This window comes from Prunus persica, chromosome G3 (genome assembly GCF_000346465.2).
Source record: "Prunus persica cultivar Lovell chromosome G3, Prunus_persica_NCBIv2, whole genome shotgun sequence".
Lineage (NCBI taxonomy): Eukaryota > Viridiplantae > Streptophyta > Magnoliopsida > Rosales > Rosaceae > Prunus > Prunus persica.
Window position 1 is genome coordinate 2650676 of NC_034011.1, and position 17341 is coordinate 2668016.

The 17341-nt window shown below is 35.4% G+C and overlaps 3 protein-coding genes across 5 annotated transcripts; 2 read left to right on the forward strand and 1 right to left on the reverse strand.

The window, feature by feature from the left end:
* Positions 560-4256, forward strand: LOC18782882 (25.3 kDa vesicle transport protein). Its single transcript, XM_020560414.1, has 6 exons — positions 560-768; positions 1249-1471; positions 2118-2278; positions 2400-2546; positions 2629-2705; positions 3708-4256. The coding sequence occupies exons 2-6, from the start codon at positions 1284-1286 to the stop codon at positions 3786-3788; spliced, it is 654 nt and encodes a 217-aa protein (XP_020416003.1). The 5' UTR covers positions 560-768; positions 1249-1283; the 3' UTR covers positions 3789-4256.
* On the reverse strand, positions 4692-9121 carry LOC18782491 (3-oxoacyl-[acyl-carrier-protein] synthase II, chloroplastic). 3 transcript variants are annotated; one of them, XM_020560383.1, is made up of 14 exons: positions 9060-9121; positions 8233-8709; positions 7707-7912; positions 7431-7634; positions 7048-7158; positions 6853-6948; positions 6705-6750; positions 6532-6611; positions 6360-6428; positions 6163-6247; positions 5893-6047; positions 5733-5813; positions 5423-5482; positions 4692-5221 (listed from the first exon to the last, which is right to left on the reverse strand). In XM_020560383.1, the coding sequence occupies exons 2-14, from the start codon at positions 8588-8590 to the stop codon at positions 5105-5107; spliced, it is 1668 nt and encodes a 555-aa protein (XP_020415972.1). In that variant the 5' UTR covers positions 8591-8709; positions 9060-9121; the 3' UTR covers positions 4692-5104. The 3 variants fall into 3 exon arrangements, with proteins under 3 accessions (XP_020415972.1, XP_020415973.1, XP_020415971.1); XM_020560384.1 differs by lacking the exon at positions 9060-9121 and having other exon boundaries at positions 7707-7822; positions 8233-8949; XM_020560382.1 differs by lacking the exon at positions 9060-9121 and having other exon boundaries at positions 8233-8949.
* Positions 13365-16267, forward strand: LOC18784345 (zinc finger CCCH domain-containing protein 62). The gene is made up of 9 exons (XM_020559062.1): positions 13365-13724; positions 13854-13972; positions 14299-14413; positions 14493-14554; positions 14808-14859; positions 15130-15241; positions 15476-15574; positions 15656-15782; positions 15939-16267. Exons 1-9 carry the CDS (start codon positions 13537-13539, stop codon positions 16061-16063), a joined length of 999 nt encoding a protein of 332 aa, XP_020414651.1. The 5' UTR covers positions 13365-13536; the 3' UTR covers positions 16064-16267.

Below are 17341 nucleotides of genomic sequence, written 5' to 3' on the forward strand. Positions count from 1 at the left end.
GGTGAGTGACCATAATCTCTTGGACTCCTGTAGTCCAAGAGATCGGGACTGTATCATTTATATAACAAACTCATTAAATTTGTATAAATTTTCTTTTCGATTGAAATGGGTGTTATTATAGCTTTTTTTACTATATTTTTACAAGTAAGACAATTAAAAAAACGATTTTGCATTTTGTTAATCTCGACCATCTATACTAGAACCTTAATTTCAAATATAATAATTAATAATAATAAAACAACACAGAACTATTATTCACACTTCAAAATAATCACCGCCCTGCACTCATTCCCAAGAAAGTTATAAAGCCTAGTAAAGAAGAAGAACATCGAACTATTCTTGATACTTTAATTATTTGTTTTTATTGATTATGAATTTCTTTTTTATTTCATTAATTATTTGTTTATTGTAAATTAATTGGGTCAGTGAGTCAGGCCTGTTAATTGCGGACCCGGTCGGCCCATTTATTTAGTAAACACTCAACGGTTCGTCGTAAAGTGAACTATTGACCGACAGCGTTATTTAAATGGGAGGCCCGACGCGTTGTCGTTCACGAGCCTGACTGCATTTAGATGTTGTACCTAGGAAATTTCAAGTTTTGGTCTTCACGTACAACACCTATACCGCAGGACATCGCAGATTAAACTCAAAGACCAACCCTCGTTTTCTCCTTTTGGTCCTCGCCAAGCCCTTCTTCACAGCTTCGAATTCTTCTGCCTCAGATTGCACCATCGTCCTCACCGTTCCTCAGGTCAATGCTATAAGCAGGTACGTGGTCTGTGCTGTACAAATGTTCAATTGTTCAGATTCTCGTCTAATTTCTCAGATTTATCGAAAAGTTTTTGGAATTTTCGGCATTTGTGATGATTGAAGAGAACTTGTAAAATTGGTGTATTGGGTTTTTTTAGGGACGAATGGTTTTAGATGGTTGAAGGGTTGAGTCTGATCTTTGATGCCTTGTGATCGATCAACTGGAATTTGAGAAGTGGGTGTTTATGATTTTTGTATGCAAACCCCAATTAATCATAAAAAATCAAAATTGGGTATGTTTTGTGAATTAACTATGTTAGATATGGATTAGATCAACCGTAAAGTAGTTATTTTTTGCGGGATTAGATCTTTTCATATGCAAATGGATAGAAATTGTAAGGCTATCTGGCAATTTGGGGATATTATCATTGCATTTCTGAGTAGTTTGGTTTGTCCAATGTCTCCTGGATCTGTGATTTGACGATTAACATATCGCAGTCATTTTCGCATTGCTGGGAAGTTGTGAAGTGAAGATGGTGAAGCTGACAATGATCGCTCGTGTTACTGACGGTCTTCCTCTAGCAGAGGGACTGGATGATGGCCGTGATATACAAGACTCGGAATTCTACAAACAACAAGTCAAGGCCCTATTCAAGAACTTGTCGAGAGGCCAAAATGAGCCTTCAAGGATGTCAGTCGAAACCGGACCTTATGTTTTCCAGTATCCTTCTGACTTATCTCCCCTAACATGCGTCCATATTGTCATCTTTTATTTCTTCTTCATGATATACTGAGTTTTTACAATTACTTTTGTTTTTTTAATAGGAGTTGATACAATTTACTAGTACAGGATTTAGGTGCAATATGAAGAAATGATAGTTTACGGAACTTTGTTGATAAATACGTCTGTGTGATTTTGTGCGTGTCTTTTGACTTAATCTAATAGTAGCAGATACTATGTTAGTACCATGTAGCTGCTGCTGTTATAAAAATTTAAGTTGATCATCTTTAGTGTGCACGAGATATGAGAGGCACTGTAACTTTCAGTTTTCTTAACTTAGAGGATATGTCATCGCATGCATCATTCCACTGGCAAAGTTTGGTTTGGGGTTTGTGATTTTTTAGTATATCAATTAGACATATGGTCTTCTAGCATACTTGCATAATATTATAATAATCTTTTAGTATATCAATTAGACATGTGTGTCTTTGTGCACGCAGTTTGTTTGTTTGTTTGTTTTTCCTTTCACTTATGTTTAGTCATTTAGTAATTTGTTTTATCGATGTTGTGTCTTAGTGTTGTATTATTGATTCTTCTCATTAGAGGAAGAGCATACAAATGTTATTGCCTTGACCTTTGTTCTTAGCTATATCATAGAAGGACGTGTCTGTTACTTGACAATGTGTGACCGTGCCTATCCAAAGAAACTTGCCTTCCAATACCTTGAAGATCTCAAAAATGAATTTGAGCGTGTTAATGGGACCCAAATTGAAACTGCTGCGAGACCTTATGCATTCATTAAATTTGGTAGGTCTATTTCCAGAAATTAGTGATCCAGATGTTATGTGGAATTATTCTGCACTTATTGCGTACATATTGGTGCTCCGTTTGCTGGGTTTGATTTCCTTTTACTTTCTATGTTTAAAAGATACATTCATACAGAAAACAAAGAAATTGTACCAGGACACTCGCACTCAGCGGAATATTGCAAAGTTGAACGATGAGCTCTATGAAGTCCACCAAATAATGACTCGCAATGTTCAGGAAGTTCTTGGTGTTGGTGAAAAGTTGGACCGTAAGTTTCTATTTGCTTCTACATGAAAGTTTTTGTTTGTGTATATAGGTCATAAATTTCCTCTTTAATTTCAATTTTGCAGAGGTCAGTCAAATGTCTAGCCGTTTAACATCAGAATCTCGCATATATGCTGATAAGGCGAGAGATTTGAATCGACAGGTTAGTCTCTTATCTCATGAGTAGCGATAGGCTAAGTTTAAACTAAAATTATATATGCTATCTAACTTAGAGATGTATGGCGTTTTCAAACACCTTGTCCTCAATACTCGTCTGAATGATGTAGTGTCCATTTGTTTCCATTACCATACTCTTGGATTAGACATATTTTGTGTGTCACAAGTTCAAATCAAGTAGTATTATCTTATGATCAGCATGAATACAACTGTGGATGAGGCATTAACATTGTTGAACTCGTAATTTTGGGATAGCCATAATATCGCAATCATACAAGTAAAACGAAGAGATTGAGTGGTTCACCTATGAATTCGGGCTACATCCACCGGTTGTTGCATTTGTATATATGTGTAGACAGTTGTATTACATTGAGATAGGCTTGAGAGCCTTAGTAAATAAGGAGGAGGGAGCTTTGGGAGAGGAGGAGAGAGTGGCTGGTTCTTAGCCGAGCAACCTGGGGAGAGGTCTAGAGTGATCAACCCCTTTGCCTCTTATAGGCATTTCCCAACCGACTTTGGCAGTGGGCCTGGGCATAATGAGACCCTTGGGCCCGTAATGGTGAGGCCCATATGCAATATCGGCCTTGGTCATAACCGTGCGTCAACAAACATGATACCGTTTCTTTATTTAGTGGAATGCATGTTCAAATTCTGTTAGTTATTCATGCCTCTGCGGTTATAAAATTCAATTAACTGTGGCTGATGGTGCTGTATGCTCATGATTGAATTGTTTTCATTTTATTTGTTTTTCTCCCGACTACCTGAACCATGGTCCTTGTTTTTTTTTTTTTTTTTTCGGTTATGAAATAGGTGTTTTCTTTTATAGCCGCATTTGTTTCAATTAGGAAGAATTTCCAATCTGCCATGAGCTCTCTAGATTGAGCTGTTTCTGTCAAAGCATTTTGATCATAATTGAACTTTTATATTCTGGGTAGTATATATAGCTGATATTTACTTTGTCATCTCATCTCACACATTTTCATTGTAGGCTCTGATCCGAAAGTGGGCTCCTGTTGCCATTGTGCTAGGACTTGTTTTCCTTCTTTTCTGGGTAATAAAGCTCCGATGATCAAAGCTACTTCATCTTTGTTCTGAAACTGTGACGATTTTGACGGGCATCTGTTTGTTGCGGTGGACTGCTTCCATCTGGTATAATCAATGGGTTGGGAACTTCAGATTGGCTGGGTTATCCGCAGGAAAGATTTAATGATGTTTTGGGGTTACTTTTGTTGGTCACGGAGTTTGATTGAGAAAATTAATCTGTAAGAACCTCTGCTGATGGGTACATATCCACCCTATGGAAGAGAGACCCTCAAGAACAGCTTGAGGAATCGGATCTTATCATACTACTAGTTAAAGGGAATAGATTTTGCTATTTATATTTATACATTCTCAATTTCATTCATTCCTGTCTATTATTGTTTGTTTTTATGCAGCCTGCTCTGTAGCTTTAGTCTTATCCTGTTTATGAACTTTGGTATTCTGATAGGCCATGTGAAATGAGCTTCCAGTTAAATTCGAAGTGCATAAGTGACAACTTGAAACGTTTTTGTACTTCCGTTGAACGTTTAACGTGATCCAAGTTATTGCATTTTGCCTACATTGCCATACAAACAGTAAACAAATCACAAAGAGCATAGCATAAACCATCAAACACATGAAGCTCGATGACAGATACAAATTTTCTATTTAAACCCCACACTTCTCTTAGTTCATTTTAATACTTAAATCATTAAGGTGTAAGTTTTATTATTGTATAAAAAGACAAAAAAGGTCATCCAACTTAATACTTAATCCTAGTACAATTATACACACACCCTACCACTCTTCATAATAAGTTTTAGAAAAATACGAACTCCTCTATATCGTATTGCCAGAGACGTAGAACATTGACGAGCATGCCTCTTTAAGGGTAGCTTGAGGGGTTTAAATAGAAAATTTCTTTTATTTCTTATTTGTTCAGCTAGGGGTGTATTTAAGGGTAGTTTGGGAAGATAGTAGGGTTTTCTTAGAAATTGTGAAAATTTAAATTAAAAGTTGGGGTGAACTAAGAGAAGTGTGAGGTTTAAATAGAAAATCTCTGCCAATTTATAAGCCAAAATGAGATCAGCTTGCTCTGCTGCATGGATTCATTCTCTTAAAATATGAGGTCTATACAAATTTATCATCATTCGCATTTTTTTTTATTCTGATAAGAACCAACAAGCTTTTTCTAAAAGCAAAGGAAGTACAAGGATATTATTCTAAAATTAAAATAAATAAAAATGGGAGTGCAAGGAGTTTGGTGAACTGGGAAGTGCAGCTAGTCTAGTTACTCATCAATATCTTGTTGTATAATCATGGGGTGAAGTTTCCAAGTTTGAGATCTGTACAAATTTATTAATTTCATTTGTAGGGTGCAAATAAGATAGAAGAGTTGTGTCCACCAAATCCGAGTGCGTTAGACATTGCAACTTTTATGTCCAATTTTTCCTTCTTGGGGCCAACAAGCACATTCATATCCTGCTCATATTCAGATGTGTTAGAAACAAAATTGCACCCTTTCAAGAATAAGGGACCTAGATAATAAGCAAGTAGGTTTTGAGGGTCATCTCATGAGTGACAGAAAATGAATAAAACCCCCCAAACTTTGGTGGCCATTTAGGTGACAGTCTTTCACACCGAAATGATAACATTTGATTATAAACAAGTAGAGATGCATACCACACTTTCATCTGGGTTCTCAAGATTGATGTTTGGATGGATGCATCCTGTCTGTATAGCCTACATTTGAAAAGAAACCATACATCAACTTGTAATTCTTATTTGTAAGCCAAAAGAAACCAATAGCTGTTCTTAAGAGCTAGGCCATAGTGTGAAGTTGTGAAAAACTATTAATATCCATTTAGAAAACAAACTTCTTCTGTCTTCTGATTAATGTCTGATAACATCAAAGCTAGAAATTAAGGCTCTAACTTTTTTGAAAAACAACTTCTTTTACCAAGATGCAGTAAGGAAGCAGAAGCTAACTTACCTTGATTGTTGCAACAGCTTCCACAGCACCTGAGGCTCCTAGAAGGTGACCAATCATGGATTTTGTGGAGTTCACTCTTAGCTGCAATTGTTAGAAACATAACTGAGCACCACCGGAGTAGTTTGATACCTTAGTGACTAATAATAAGCTCTCACTTTACCTCTGGATTCTTTCCAAAACAGCGGATTATAGCTCGATATTCTTTCAGATCACCTGTTGGTGTCGATGCAGCATATGCATTTATGTAATTCACATCTTCTCTGCAGACCCCAGATTGATCCAAGGCTTTCTCTATGCAAAGAGCAACACCTGTTCCTGATTTAAGACATAAATAAATGATGGTTGGTAAGCAAACAATCACATGGACATTTACACAATAGCTCTTTTAAGCTTTGAAAAAGAACCTGTGGTTAGAATACTTGATACGTACCATCAGGATGAGGCTCAGTCATGTGATATGCATCACAAGTGAAGCTTCCACCTAGAAACTCAGCATATATATTTGCACCTCTTTTCTGTGATATTATTGAGGGGGGGTGGGGTGGGGAAGAGGGTTTGAGCCATAAATATGTAGGTGTATGAAACTTCAACAATCAATGGGAAAACTACAGAAATTGATTAGCAAACCTTAGCATGTTCTAGCTCTTCCAAGAGCAAAACCCCAGCTCCTTCTCCAATAACAAAACCATCACGATTCTTTTGGACATAAAATTACATCTCAAGTCAGGACTTAAAACATTAAAAGAATGAAAAATAAAAAGAAGGTGAACTATGAAACTAGTTTAAGGAAAAGCAGTACAATATCCCAAGGGCATGAAGCTTTAGTTGGTTCACTATTCCTTTGCGACAGAACCTTGCATGCTGAAAAACCTCCCAAGCCTGCACGTTCATCAACCATGAAACTTGATTAAGTTCATATGTTGCAGAGATTGTAATTTGAATTACATGGAGTAAGAATGACAGGAATTGAACCTATGGGGATAATTGCTGCTTCAGATCCACCACAAAGCATCATGTCCTGCAAATTTAATCACGGTCAGAACATATCATATATCGTTGATCCAAAGTGGAAATTATATCGATCTCATGTCTGTCTAAGACCGAGTAAAAATTAACTTACAGTTTCACCTCTCATAATATGATATGCAGCATTCAGTATACAAAAGTTGCTGGTGGCACAAGCTGTAGATATTGAGTAGTTCGGGCCCATCCAACCCTGAAAGTTGGAAACTTAGAAATGGCTACAAGGTTGGAAAGACATTACTATATGGCATTGAGCCTATCCTACAATCCCAACATTGCCTTTGAACTTTACCAAATCCATTGCTAGTATAGCTGAACCCATGTTAGTTGTTGCGAAAGGTATACAGAAGGGGTTCATCTTCTTGTACGAAATCCTCAATGCTTCTATTGCATCATTAAAAACCTGACAAAAAAATTTCTTAAGTAGATAACAGGGAGAAGAAAGTAAATACATAACTTGGTTCTTTAACAATTTGAAGTAACTGGTACTGGACATGAAATTTACACTGTCCTTATTCGTTGCTTAAGTGAGATTCAATTAGAGGTTATATGATGTCCTCTTTAACCACAACAGATCTACTAAGCAGTGGCTTATAGAATTATTAACAGGATTTCAAAACTGAAATTTTTAGCCATTTTGCCCCCTAGCTAATTTATATGCAAAGCTCAACTTACTTTCATTCCTCCCAGTGCAGAGCCAATTATGACCCCGCATCTTCTTTTATCTAAATTGTCCATAACTTCTTCTGTAATCCCACCATCTGCCAATGCTTTTTTTCCTGCACTGATCAAGTAAAGCATAAATTTGTCTGCCTTCTTAGAAAGCTTTGGCGAGACCCATCCATCTGTTGAGAAAGACTTTATTTCTCCAGCAATTTTCTGTTTGAAAGGATACTAGAGTCAGCATATCTTTAGATGCAACAAAATGAAGCTGAGCCAAAGAAAATCTACCGTAGGAAATCGAGCACAGTCAAAAGCCCCTATCTCACTTATGCCACTGACACCTTCAAGAAGACTATTGTAGAAGACATCTGGATCATGTCCAAGAGGGGTTACCACACCCAATCCTGTCACAACAACCTGCCTTTGTTTCGTTAGAGGTTTTTTCTTTGTTGTGCCTTGTTCTGCTCTTTGCACAGGCACAGCCATAGTTATGCCTAACACCATGGGAAAGAAAAAACAGTTAAGCTTTAAATTGGTAGATTAAGACCCTAAAGACACTAACTTCCATGTGTCTTAGGCATCAAGCTATTTGGTTTTTTTACTAACAAGTTATCAAGTCATTTGGGTACTTGTACAAACAACACAACAATTTTTTTTTTTTGGACAGTCAACAAAGACTAAGTTGAACTATGTAAATGTCAGCTTCACAAGTCTAGAATAATTGAAATTGAGAAGAAGGAAAATTTGCTTATGAACTGGAACGAATTCTACAACAGTTAAGAAAAATAATCACTTTCTGAAATGAAACATTTACCAGAGTGAACAGCACCATTCATTTGCCTTTGCCTTCTAGTCCTTGACCTCTTTGACCCAAAGAAAGCCAAAGATTCATACAGCACTTTAGAATCATAGCAGGGCTCAAAAGCCAGGAAAGAACTCATCAAGTGATGAATGCCAGATACAGAGAATGAGGAACTCAAATTGCTAGCAAAATCTGCCCCACCAACATAGCTGCATTTCGAAATGAGCTTCTTTCTTCTGGCCCACTGACTCAGTCTCTTCGGAGACTGAAATATAGAGGACCTCATAGGGTGGTCTTTCTCATATGGAGAAGATATGCAAGCAGCAAGTAGCCATGTACAGAATGGTGAGGCCGTAGACGAAGAAGCCATTGAAGACAATGAGAATTCACACAAACAAAACCCAAGAAGAGACTGATGGAAAATCCGAAACACTTTTGAAAGGGTTTCAATTTAAAAGAAGTAAGATTGAGAAGCCAAAGTAAGACCCCCTATAATATTAGCAAGAAATGAGACTAAGTCAGAACCAAAAGGTTTGCTGAGAAGCTAGCATGAAAAGAAAAACCAAGACAGAGTTTCCCTTAAAATGTAGTTTTTGCATGCCAACCAAGTCAGTCACTTTCAGTTAATTGATTTCAAAGACATCTAAAGATGGGATGTTTGATGTTAACTTCCGTCCTCACACAAATTTTCTTTTCGTAAAATTAGGAATTTTGGTGCTCTCATGAAGAAAGGCAGGCATGCAGTGCCCCAAAACAAGTTTCTATGTACAGGGAAGAATTTCAAACAACTTTAACTCTCCATTTATTAGATATAAGATTAAATGGAATTGAAAACTTACACGTTTGCTTGACTTGTGCTTAACAATTAAGCCAGCAGAAGGAGCAAACAGGCGGTTTCTTTAATGCAATGAAGCAAATGGCTGCACTAGAAATCAAGGACTGCATATTTTATTTGTGTTCATGACCCCATGGATTGTTAATTTGTTGTTTTGCTTACGGCCCAGGGATTTATTTATTTGCTTAAGAAGGATCCTTAAAAGATATGCTTTCGCATCTGAATATTCCAATGTAGGCATCATTTTCCAAGAATTATGCACGGCATTGTGTCATCCAATCGCAATCTGAATTGACCAAATGAATATGCATAAATTGTTGAGCTTCCATGGTATTAGGATTCAAATGAAGGTGTTGTGTAACAGAACACTTGTGACAAGTACGTCTAGTCAAATACAACATCTGGTTTCAATTCAAATATATGACCGCTCTATTTAGATTTGAACAATGATGTGTTTGATCATTGATTCGAACTTACGAAGAACATAATATGTTAGACTAATATCAATATAACACAATTTCAAACGAATAAAATAAACCAGAGAATCATTGGGAAAATACAAGAATAATATCCACATATTAAACATAAAAACAAAGAATCCTATGGGAAATGAAGGTTGCCTAGCTAGATTTTATGGTTATAAGATAAATCAAACTTGACACCTACCCTCCCTATCCCATCCATTTCAGTTGAATTGTATGATTTGTGGATTTGGGCATGAGAATCTCCAAGGAAAGAGGCAAAAGAGCCGGCAAAACTCATTTGCCTTGCCACATCATCATTTTCATGTTCCAAGAGAAAAGGCAAACGGATAGACAAAATATACCTGCTCTCCCCAACAAGGCAATATTGCCTACTTCAAAGTGAAGAGGTATATTGGGCCCCATGTCTAGCAAAAGAAAAGTCTTGTGTAGTCCAATTCTCCTCTTAGGCCCCGTTTGGTTCACGGAATGAATTTGAGGGGAAATCATTTCTCATGTCATTTTCCAATGGATGAGAAATGGAAGATTCCTTTCCCACATTTGGTAATGCTGGGAAAGTAACCGGGAAATATCACTTTATTTCCTTTCCCATGTTTGTTTTAAGTAGGAATGGAAAACAAAGTTTGTATAAATTTTCAATTATACCCATATTAAATCAAATAAAAAAAGAATGCATTTAATGATATATTGTAATTCTAAATTGTTAATGGGGACAAAATGGTCATGAAAAATGTTTATTTAATATTGGCTCATTTTTCCAAACTTAATATATGTAATTAAGTAATATGTTAGCCTTTTTGAATTGCTTTAATTAGTAATTATATTTTAATTATTATTTAATATAAAAAAAATAAAGAAAAAGTCCACAAAATAATTAATTTCTATTTATTAAGTCTTTTGTGAAATCATTTGGGTGTTTTAATTAAATTTCTCCATAGCCCAAGAGCCCTATCCACTACTATTAGGCCATTACCCTAGTATCTATTGTCCCTTTTTGATTTTTTACTTTTCTAGAGTTACTACTCGTATAAAGATTTTAGCACTTTCACGTTTAATAATGTATTATACACTTACACACGTATTTCTTATGTTTAATACACATATCTTTTACAAAAATTTTAATAAGACACACAAAATTAACGTCTTATACACATAATTCTCACATATTATTGAATAAAAATAATATGTATTTAAAAAATGGTATAGCCGCGCTGCTCTACTCAATTGTTTCCTAATTGTTTCTATAATTAATTAACTAATCGAATTTAATTTAAATCACATAGCCTAAGAGCCCCAAGGCCCAAGGCCCAAGGCTAACCTGTTGATTAATTAAATATATATTACTTAACCATTACACCCCTAATTCTCACATATTGAATCAAAATAATATATACTAAAAAGAAAATAGTATGGCCGCGTGGCTATACTCAGTTTTTCCTAAATTGCTTTTAAAAATGATATAGCCGGGCGGCTATACTCGTTAACAGAATAGTCGCACGGCCATACTCGTTCGACACGTGGCGCATAGGCCCTGGGCGGGTCTTTATATATTCATATATAGTATCGCTGTCCAGTTATACTAGATTCTTTTTGAAATTGTTTAAGAAATAGTATAGCAGTGCGGCTATACTCCCTTTCCCAATTTGTTTCTTTAAAAATGGTATAGCCGGGAGGCTTTACTGTTTTGACACGTGGCACGTAGGCCGTGGGAGCTTCCATATTTGTATATATAAATAGTATAGTTGTGCGGCTATACAAGAATGATGATATGAATAATGTAATTAAATATGGCGTTTGCACCACTAGGATACAACTTTCTAAATCAAAGTCCTAGCACTAGGGGTTTGATTTCTAGTGAAATTTGTGTGTTTATCTATGCGGCTACACAAGAATGATGATATGAATGCTCTTTGCAAATTTACAGGACAAACTCAATCAGACAAAAATATTATATGATATTTAAATTTTAAAAATAATTAAAATAATTAAAATAATTAATTAACTAATCGGATTTAATTTAAATCACATAGCCCAAGAACCCCAAGGCCCAAGGCTAACCTTTTGATTAATTAAATATATATTACTTAATCATTACACGCATAATTCTCACATATTATTGAATAAAAATAATATATACTTTTAAAAAAAAGAGTATAGCCTGTCGGCTATACTCTTTTTATTTTTTTAAAAAATAGTATAGCCGACCGGCTGTACTTGTTTGACTCGTGGTTCATAGGCGCTGGGACAGCCTTTATATTCGTATATAGTATAGCCGCACGGCTATACTATTTCTTAAAAAACCGCCCGGCTATACTAGATTCTTTATGAAATTTTTTAAGAAATAGTATAGCCGTACGGCTATATGCTTTTTCCCATTTTTTTTTTAAATAGTATAACCGGGCGGCTTTACTGTTTTGATACGTGGCACCTAACCCTTGGGCGCATCCTTTTTTGTATATATAAATAGTATAGCCGTGCGGCTATATTGTTTAAAATAAAAATTTAATCAGAAACTTCGCCGGCATAGACCTTTGCCGATGAACATTCGTCGGAACAGGTTTTTTATTTTTATTTTTATTTTTAAATTAAAAAATATAACATTAGCTTCATTACTTTTATTTTTTGGCCTACTTCTTTAATTTAATATATGTAATTAAGTAATATGTTAGCTTTGTGTAATTACTTTGATTAGTAATTATATTTTAAACAACAAATAGAATTATGAAATTAAATATGGCGTTTGCTCTACTAGGATACAACTTTCTAAATCAAAGTCCTAGCACTAGGGCTTTGATTTCTAACGAAATTTTTGTGTTTATCTACGTGGCTATACAAGAATGATGATGTGAACGTTCTCTGCGAATTTACAGGATAAACTCAATCAGACAAAAACATTATATGATATTTGAATTTTAAAAATAATTCAAATAATTAATTAACTAATCGGGTTTAATTTGAATCACAAAGCCCAAGATCCCCAAGGCCCAAAGCTAACCTTTTCATTAATTAAATATATATTACTTAACCATTACACACATAATTCTCACATATTACTGAATCAAAAAACAATATATATTATAAAGAAAAAATAGTATAGCCGTGGCTATACTCAGTTTTTCTTAACTGCTTTTAAAAATGGTATAGGCAGGCGGCTATACTTGTTTTTTTTTTTTTTAGAATAGTATAGCCGCCCAGCAGTATTCGTTTGATGCGTGGCGCATAGGCGCTGGGCGGGTCTAGTATAGCCGGTCGGCTATACGCTATATGAAAAGGAATTAAAGTAATTAAAAACGGCTTAACATATTACTTAATTACATATATTAAATTAAAGAAGTAGGCCAAAAAAATAAAAGTAAAGAAACAAATGTTATATTTTTAATTTTTTTTAAAAAAAAAACCTGTCCCGACGAATATTCGTTGGTATAGGTCTATGCTAGCAAATTTTCAGAGATTAAATTTTCATTTAAATAGTATAGCCGCACGGCTATACTATTTATATATACCCAAGGGCTGGGTTGCACGTGTCATAAAAGTAAAAGGGGGCTATACTAGGAAAAAGCGTATAGCCGCGCGGCTATACTATCTGTTAAAAAATTTCAAAAAGAATAGAAAAACTATTGAGTATAGCCGAAAATACTATGAGTATAGCCGATACTATTCATGTGCCCCCTATTTCCACGTTATTTTTGTAACATGTTTCCTTTTACTTAACAGAAAGTTAACTCTTGATCTGTTAATTTCTTTAATTTTTATTAATAATAACAGGACTCAGGCTTGTGGGTAGGTTTGCATATACTCAATTTTAAATTGTTCTCTACATGATCCCAACGGTAGCATTTGATCAAACTTCCCTGTTTAGGCTTCTGTGCTGCGTGGTTTTCAAATTTCCCTTCTTTCAAATCCCTCTCACCCTAAAAAGATCCCACATTTCCTATCTAAATAGAAGTATAAAGCGACCTTCTTGGTGTTTAAGCGATAAACCCAGATTGAAACCCATCAATGGCTACCTCTGAACAATCTAAATATCATCAATATGAAGATAAAGATGGAGATTTCTTGGAAAACGGAGAGTCCGACCCGGAATATGATTCGGATGATTCGATCAAGGACCCGAGTTATAGCAGTACTCTTGAAGAAACCCATGCCAACTTCGCAAAGCTCTCAATCAAGCGTAATTCAAAGACTCGGTTAGTGTCTGGTTTATCAGAGGGAAATTTATGCTAATGGGTTCTTTTCTTTTGCCTTTAAATTTTGATTTAATGCTAATAATCTATGATTAAGTTTTGGAATTGAAATGGGTTTTGTTACATTTGCAGTATTGCCACAGATATCGATCTTGGTAGTGAAGCGGACCTTGATGGGCAGGAGGTGGTTTTACCTGAGCTGGACCAGAAAGATGAGAAAAGCTTTGAAATGGTCCAAAAGATTATTGAAGGTTAGCCCAGAAATTTTAACTTTTTGGTTCTTCAGAAAGAAAAAATTGAAGAAAATACATGGCATTGGCAAACGTTCAGGAAATTTTGCCCTTTTAATCAATTTCAGTTTTGTATTATCTTCCCTAAACTAAGAAGCTGCTTTACCCTTTTTCATTAGGTTTATAGGCCATAAGTAATATCAATGTGATTCTGTGAATTGTGACCCAATTGAGGTCAAGAAGATGTCGATTTGGACCAACCGATCTCAAAAGATGTACACTAAACTGGTCATGTTCATCTTTTGTGTACTGATATAAGTTTGCTTTTTTCTGTCGTTGGGTGGCAGCTAGACAAATTGAGAAATTGAAAGTGGAGCAATGTAAGCTGTACCTGAGGAAGAATGGGTTGAGATTGACTGGCAATAAAGACACGCTCATTCAGCGGATTAAGGAGCATTTAGAGTAATTTCAGCCACTTTACTAGCTTTTTGGAGAGAGATGATTAATCCTCCCATTTCTGAAGTTCGTTTATGTTCCTCAGGATTTTGAATGGTGGAGGTGAGAAGAAGTATCCAGCATCTAGCTTTGTTTTGAATTGTAAAGGTATGCTTGCTAAGTTAATGCATATTGTTATTATCGTCATTATTCTATTTGATCCTAGGCTATGTTACAAAAACACAGATTGTTCCCCACTGCCTATAAACCCTCCCTCATCACTCGTTATAGAATCATAAGATAATCTTTGCAATCATATCATTCCTTGTGTATGTCTCAATTTTCTTCCACTAAGATGGTGTACTTAACATTTTTCATTCCTCTAGTGTTTAAAACCCACTAATACGATGACCTTATGCAGGGGATGCATGCACTAGCGATGTTGTCATGTTTGAACAAAATGTTTATGAAATGTAAGCTTTTATTTTTATTTGTGTTTTATTTTTACAGTTAGATGATTAAAGTAGTTATACCTCTAATTTTGATGTTTGCAGCCATGTACTACGTGTATTATTGCATATTACATTCAATGTCTTTGCTAGTTGATTAAAAAGCGCTTGGTTTATTTTCTTTATGATTCTCATGGAAACCGGAAATTAGGATCACAAGTACTGCTAACCCCCTCCCCAAATTTGTACCCTGGACTTTGACGTTCTAGTGTTAATGTTCTTTTATCTTTGTAGATTTGACATAGCTTCTAGGAGTGGAAGAGGCCCTCCATGTGGCACAAGGATTGTTGCAGGCCGAATTGTTAAAGAAAGCTATGGCGCTGCTAAACAGCAGCACACATTTACAGTGAGTCCAAGAATCTTATGATTTTTATCAAAGAATAGAAGTGTTAAAAACAATTGCGCTGCATTTTAAACTTCATTTAGATTGAAATAATAATTTCATAAAATTGAAGTGGCTGTAAATTACCAATCAGCAGATTTAGCTTATTTTAGATGGAAAGCTATAAACTCAACGAGCAAGTTAAGTCTTCATATTATTGCAGTTGATAAAATTGCTGCTCTTGGCTATTCTGACCAGATTGAGGTACTCTGGAGCAAGGGGAAGAAACCACTCCCTCCGCTTCATCCCCTTCTAATTAAGGGTCGGAACCTTTACAGGTTGAAAACTTTGAGACAGGTCTGTGCTAAGTAACTTTTGTTCCTTTGTCATCAGTTGAGAATCTTTTTTATGGTAATTAATTCTATTTGTCAACTTTAGAGATGGGAAGATGAAGGGGAGAGGCAGAAAGTTTTGATGGAAAAGCACTCAAGAGGATCTCTTGCTAGGACTGCTAAAGAAGCACGGGTCCAAGAGAAGGACATGAGAAAAATGCTGAGAGAAATAGGTATTGGATATGATTGCAATGCAAACGAGTTGTTTTATATCTAGCTAGTCTGCTAATGAGGCTAGTTGTTTTACATCTAGCTAGTCTGCTAATGCTCATAGCACAATTTCAGTTATTTTATTTTTTCATAACAAGCTTAAGCTTTCTGTACTTCAGGGTTTCAAGAAAGGAGGAACCGAAAAAGAACCAGTCTCAGTTTAACTCAACCTCGGTGCTTAAAACATCAGTTCAACCTCAGCAATCTGTTTCACTTGTTAACTCAGCAAACCTACATCAACTAGTTGGTATATCAGTTCATTCAGGAAATACGAAAGTGTGTGCTCAGCAATTGGGATTGTTTACTGATTTATCAAGAGACCTTTCATTAAAACCAGCAACTCAAATTCACCAATCAGGGTTTGTTGTCTATTCACAAAATCCAGCAACTCAACCTCCAGCTCCAAAGTCAGGCTTTTTTGTTGATTCCGGAAAGGTGACAATTCAACCTCAACTGACAAAGAATACTACAATGCAAGATAGGTATTTCAACCAAGCTTCTCAGAAATTGAATGAGAGTAGGAATTCGAACAACACAGAAAGAGTGTACAATAAAAGACAGCCATTGACAAGTGTGAACCACTTTCTTCCGACAAGTCCACAAGGGCAAAAGCAGATGTGCAAATATTATGCTCAGGGTAGATGTTATTATGGAAACAACTGCAAATTTTCACATGCAATGAGAGGGAATTACAATGAAAGGAGGGAAGAGAGGTGGCCTCATGAGCAAAGGAACTTGTGTCAACAGCAAATTTTCTTATGGAATGAGAGAGAACTACAGTCAAAGGAGTGAAGAGAGGTGGTCTCTTGAGCAAAGGAGGTCCTAGGTGGGAATACTCAAGTTATATTAGTGGAGAAACATAGTGATTGAACATGTTTTTTATATTGTTTTGTTATTTGTGACAAGTGAACAACTTTTTAATGAAGCTCACATGTACCCCACTAATTTTTATATATAATCTCTTGGCATGTTTACTAATCCGTAATGGGAATCAAAATAAGGAGTTGAATTTTAATTATAGATTACTCCCGAATTTACTTCACATATAAGAATGGAAAAGTAAGTGGGGCTCACACAAAATTAGGAGTAAATTGGACTCTTATGTGGGAGGTGGTATTCTAATTCCTAGAAAACTAACCCATCATTAATTCATCTTTTTTACACATTAAGGGGGGTGTATCCAATTCAAACTTTTAATGACTTTTATAGAGTTTAAAAGTTTGGTAGTATCTAAAAAGTTAATGACTTTTAAAAAGCTTATTAAATGAATGACTTTTCTGTACTTTTAAGGCTTATTGTTAAGAGCAAAAGTCTTGCCAATTTACTAATGACTTTTATCAACTCTATGAAAGTATTTAAGAATTTGTCATCTCTATAAAAGTCACTCACTTAAAAAAAGTCTTTATAAGTATGAATTGGATACACCCCCCTAAATCCTCACACAAATTTTAAAATTTCCAATTTGCCATCCACTTTAACCCAATAATTTATTTACAACAAATGCATTTTAGTAATCAAACTA

Bases quoted from the DNA above. Each gene is read 5' to 3' on its own strand.
- LOC18782882 (XM_020560414.1), top strand. From the start codon at position 1,284: ATGGTGAAGCTGACAATGATCGCTCGTGTTACTGACGGTCTTCCTCTA. The intron at 1,472-2,117 runs GTATCCTTCTGA...CTTTGTTCTTAG, and splicing joins ACCGGACCTTATGTTTTCCA to CTATATCATAGAAGGACGTG. The intron at 2,547-2,628 runs GTAAGTTTCTAT...TCAATTTTGCAG, and splicing joins TGTTGGTGAAAAGTTGGACC to AGGTCAGTCAAATGTCTAGC.
- LOC18784345 (XM_020559062.1), top strand. From the start codon at position 13,537: ATGGCTACCTCTGAACAATCTAAATATCATCAATATGAAGATAAAGAT. The intron at 14,555-14,807 runs GTATGCTTGCTA...GACCTTATGCAG, and splicing joins CTTTGTTTTGAATTGTAAAG to GGGATGCATGCACTAGCGAT. The intron at 14,860-15,129 runs GTAAGCTTTTAT...TTATCTTTGTAG, and splicing joins GAACAAAATGTTTATGAAAT to ATTTGACATAGCTTCTAGGA.
- LOC18782491 (XM_020560383.1), bottom strand. From the start codon at position 8,590: ATGGCTTCTTCGTCTACGGCCTCACCATTCTGTACATGGCTACTTGCT. The intron at 6,612-6,704 runs GTTCAATTCCTG...ATGAACGTGCAG, and splicing joins AGCAGCAATTATCCCCATAG to GCTTGGGAGGTTTTTCAGCA. The intron at 5,814-5,892 runs GTAAAGTGAGAG...TAACAATTGCAG, and splicing joins GTTTTGGAAAGAATCCAGAG to CTAAGAGTGAACTCCACAAA.